General features: G+C 51.5%; 1 protein-coding gene across 1 annotated transcript in view; it reads right to left on the bottom strand.

The window, feature by feature from the left end:
- Nucleotides 1-864: 864 nt before the first annotated feature.
- Nucleotides 865-4,375, bottom strand: part of SNRPD2 (small nuclear ribonucleoprotein D2 polypeptide) — a 5,274-nt gene continuing 1,763 nt past the window's right edge. Inside the window, exons 2-3 of the mRNA XM_017874349.1 lie at nt 2,097-2,276; nt 865-1,136 (exon numbers count right to left, since the gene is read on the bottom strand). Of these exons, the coding sequence (XP_017729838.1) occupies nt 962-1,136; nt 2,097-2,276 (355 nt within the window). The 3' untranslated portion in view covers nt 865-961. The remainder of the gene's footprint in view (nt 1,137-2,096; nt 2,277-4,375) is intronic.

Raw genomic sequence — 4,375 nt, 5'->3', positions numbered from 1 at the left:
GCTAGTTTTTTTGTATTTTTTAGTAGAGACGGGGTTTCGCCGTGTTAGCTAGGTTGGTCTCGATCTCCTGACCTCGCGATCCACCTGTCTTGGCCTCCCAAAGTGCTGGGATTACAGGCTTGAGCCACCGCGCCCGGCCAGAGAGGGAGTCTTAGAATCTGTTGCCCAGGCTGGAGTGCAGTGGTGCAACCTCAGCTCAGTGCAACCTCTGTCTCCTGGTTCAAGCTATCCTCCTGCTTCAGCCTCCCAAGTAGCTGGGACCATAGGTGTGTGCCACCATGCCTGGCTAATTTTGTATTTTTAGTAGAGACGGGGTTTCACCATGTTGGCCAGGCTGGTCTCGAACTCCTGAGCTCAGGTGATCCACCTGCCTTGGCCTCCCAAAGTGCTGGGATTACAGGCGTGAGCCACTGCGCCTGGCCAATCTTTGTATTTTTAGTAGAGACAGCATTTCACCATGTTGGCCAGGCTGGTCTTGAATTCCTGATGTCAGGTGATTTGCCCACCTCAGCCTCCCAAACTACTGGGATTACAGGTGTGAGCCACCATACCTGGGCCCAAAAGATATTTTGGTCAAACGAGGCCAATTCATTTTAAGAGGTAGAGAAGAGAGCAACAGAGTGACAAGGAGAAGCTCAGAAAGATTAAAGCAGGAGAACTAAAATGTTCTCCAGTGCCACAACTGGGTGCTCATTTCCATCCAACCTGTTTGCTTTGCAGAGGGGGAAAGTGAGGCCTCGATGGGGCAGAGCCAGGGCCTCTCCACTTGCTCAGGGGTCCTGGTCCCAGCATTCAATTTGGTATTAGCTGCCTCCCCCAAGCCCTCCTGAATCCACCCTACTCACAAGGCTCTGGGAACACATACCACTAGAAAAAAACACAGAGCTTTATTATTCTCAACACCAGTGGCAACGGTCTTCATAGGACAGGAGAGTGAGTTCTGTCGATGGATAGGCAGCCCCTACTTGCCGGCGATGAGCGGGTTCCGCAGGACCACGATGACCGAGTCCCCGCGCAGGAACATCTTGGAGATGTAGCGGTCTTTGTTGACTGGCTTGGATTTCTTCTTGCCCTTGCCGCTCTTAGGGACCTCAGTCCACATCTCCTTCACGTTCTCCAGCACCATGTTGCAGTGCCTGGTGGGGAACAGGGAAGGGAGGCACTGGGTGTGAGGGGGGTGCCTCTGACAGCACTGCCTGCTGCTCACCCCCTCCAGCAGCATAACTTGGGGAAGGGTGCAGGTGCTAGGCTGGATGACCAAGCTGCCAAGGCCAATTCTGGCAGTCCTTAGGTTGAGGCTGAGGCAAAGGACTGCACCTCTCTGTGCCAGTTTCTTCATCTTTAAGAGGGAAGACAATCACAGTACCTTCCTCATAGGGTCATTGAATATTATCTTTTTTTTTCTTTTTTTTTTGAGACAGTGTCACTCTGTTGCCTAGGCTGGAGTGCAGTGGTGCGATTTCAGCTCGCCGCAACCTCTGCCTCCTGGGTTCAGGCAATTCTCGTGCCTCGGCCTCCTGAGTAGCTGTGAATACAGGTGTGCACCACCATGCCCGGCTTTTATTTATTTATTTATTTATTTTGAGACGGAGTCTTGCTCTGTCGACCAGGCTGGAGTGCAGTGGCCGGATCTCAGCTCACTGCAAGCTCCGCCTCCTGGGTTCTTGCCATTCTCCCGCCTCAGCCTCCTGAGTAGCTGGGACCACAGGCGCCCGCCACCTCGCCCGGCTAATGTTTTGTATTTTAGTAGAGACGGGGTTTCACCGTGTTAGCCAGGATGGTCTCGATCTCCTGACCTCGTGATCCGCCTGTCTCGGCCTCCCAAAGTGCTGGGATTACAGGCTTGAGCCACCGCGCCCAGCCTATATTTTTAATAGAGATGCCGTTTCACCATGTTAGCCACACTGGTCTTGAACGCCTGACCTCAGGTGATCCACCCGCCTTGGCCTCCCAAAGTGCTGGAATTACAGGCATGAGCCACCACACTGGGCCATACACCCCAGGCGTCTGAGAAACCTGTCTTTGAGCTCTTCAGACTGGAGCTGGGGCAGCCTCTCTAGGCCTGCACCGAACACCTCCCAGGACCCAGCACTCACCTATCGAAGGCCTTCACGCGGCCCAGGAGTTTCTTATTGTTGCGACAGTTGATGAGCACTTGGGTGTTGTTCTTGACTGACTGAGTGAGCACAGAGAGTGGACCCGTGTTAAATTCCTCCTCCTCTCGCTTCTGCAGCTCCTCTGGGGTCATCTCACTCTTGGGCTTATTGAGGAGGCTCCTGCATGGACAAACATGGAACCCATAAGTGAGAGAGGCTGGAGCCGAGAGGCTGGAGCTGTGAGGATGGGTGGTCAGGGCCTCAGCCTCAATGTCTCCCCAACCTTGTCCCATCACATCCGTCCTGTTCAGCCTTCTGAGTATCACCAGCTGGATGCCTAACAGACATTTTCTTTTTCTTTTCTTTTTTTTTTTGAGACAGAGTCTTGCTCTGTTGCCAGGCTGGAGTGCAGAGGCACGATCTCGGCTCACTGTAACCTCTGCCTCCTGGGTTCAAGCGATTCTCCTGCCTCAGCCTCCTGAGTAGCTGGGACTACAGGCACGCATCACCTCCATACCCAGCTAATTTTTGTATTTTTAGTAGACAGTGGGTTTCACCACGTTGGCCAGGATGGTCTTGATTTCTTGACCTCGTGATCCACCCGCCTCGACCTCCCGAAGTGCTGAGATTACAGGCGTGAGCCACCGCGCCCGGACAGACATTTTCAACTCTGCATGTCTCAGGTCGGGATCCAGATCACCCAACCACCGAAGCCTACACTATCCACAGCGTTCCCCATCTGCTTTGATGGTAACTCCATCCTTCTAGTTCTCTGGGCAAAAACTCTTTGTCAACTTGATTCCTCTTTTTCCCTCACATCCTACAATAAATCTGTAGGAAGTGGCCATTTCTTACCATGGCCTAAGCCTCTGTCATCTCTGACCTGGAATCTTTGTGGTCTCTCTGCCTCTACCCATGTTCCCTGACAGTCTGTTCTCCACAGAGTGGGCTGTGCTAAAACCTAAATCATAACATGTCACTCTTCAAAACCCTCCCAGGGGCTGGGTACAGTAGCTCATGCCTGTAATCCTGGCACTTTTGTGGTGCAGAGGTTGCGGTGAGCTGAGATCGCACTACTGCACTCCAGCCTGGCAACAGAGCAAGACTCCGTCTCAAAAAAAAAAAAAAGAAAAGAAAAGAAAATGTCTGTTAGGCATCCAGCTGGTGATTCACAAGGCGGGTGGATCACTTGACATCAGGAGTTCGAGACCAGCCTGGCCAACATGGTGAAAACCCATCTCTACTAAAAATACAAACAAAACAAAAAAAAACAACAACAAAAAATTAGCCAGGCGTGGTGGTGCACGCCTGTAATCTCAGCTACTTGGTAAGTTCTGGCAGAAGAATTGCTTGAACTCAGGAGTCGGAGATTACAGTGAAGCAAGATCATGCCACTGCACTCCTGCCTAGGCGACAGAGCGAGACTCTGTCTCAAAAAATAAATAAATACAAATTAGAAAATACAAAAATTAGGCTGCATGCGATGGCTCACGCCTGTAATCCCAGCACTTTGGGAGGCCAAGGGGGGTGGATCGCCTGAGCTCAGGAGTTCCAGACCACCCAGGGCAACATGGTGAAACCCTGTGTCTACTAAAAATACAAAAAAATTAATCAGGTGTGGTGGCGCATGCCTCTAGTCCCAGCTACTTAGGAGGCTGACACAGGAGAATCGCTGGAGCCCCAGCAGCAAAAGTTGCAGTGAGCCAAGATCACGCCACTGCACTCCAGCCTGGGCTACAGAGTGAGACTCCATCTCAAAAAAAAAAAAAAAAATTAGCTGGGCATGGTGGAGCATGCTTGTAATCCTAGCTACTTGGGAGGCTGAGGCAGGAAGATCGCTTGAACCCAGGAGACAGAGATCATGCTACTACACTCCAATCTGGGTGACAGAGTGAGAGTCCATCTCAAACAAACAAAACAAAACAAAACAAAATCCTCCCATGCCCCCCATCATCACAGTGTAGAAAGTAAAACCCCAGCCAGGCACGGTGGCTCACACCTGTAATGCCAGCACTTTGGAAGGTCGAGGCGGGTGGATCATTCGAGGTCGGGAGTTTGAGACCAGATTGGCCAACATGGCGAAACCTGGTCTCTACTAAAAATACAAAAGTCAGCTGGGCGTGGTGGCGGGTGCCTGTAATCCTAGCAATTTGGGAGGCTGAGGCAGGAGAATTGCTTCAACTCGGGAGGCGGAGGTTGCAGTGAGCTGAGATTGCACCATTGCACTCCAGCCTGAGCAACAGAGCAAGGCTACGTCTCAAAAAAAAAAAAAAAAAAAA

Source organism: Rhinopithecus bieti, unplaced genomic scaffold (genome assembly GCF_001698545.2).
Source record: "Rhinopithecus bieti isolate Rb0 unplaced genomic scaffold, ASM169854v2 scaffold_7888, whole genome shotgun sequence".
Lineage (NCBI taxonomy): Eukaryota > Metazoa > Chordata > Mammalia > Primates > Cercopithecidae > Rhinopithecus > Rhinopithecus bieti.
Note: the sequence above shows the minus strand (reverse complement) of the source record. Positions and strands in the feature narration are given on the sequence as shown.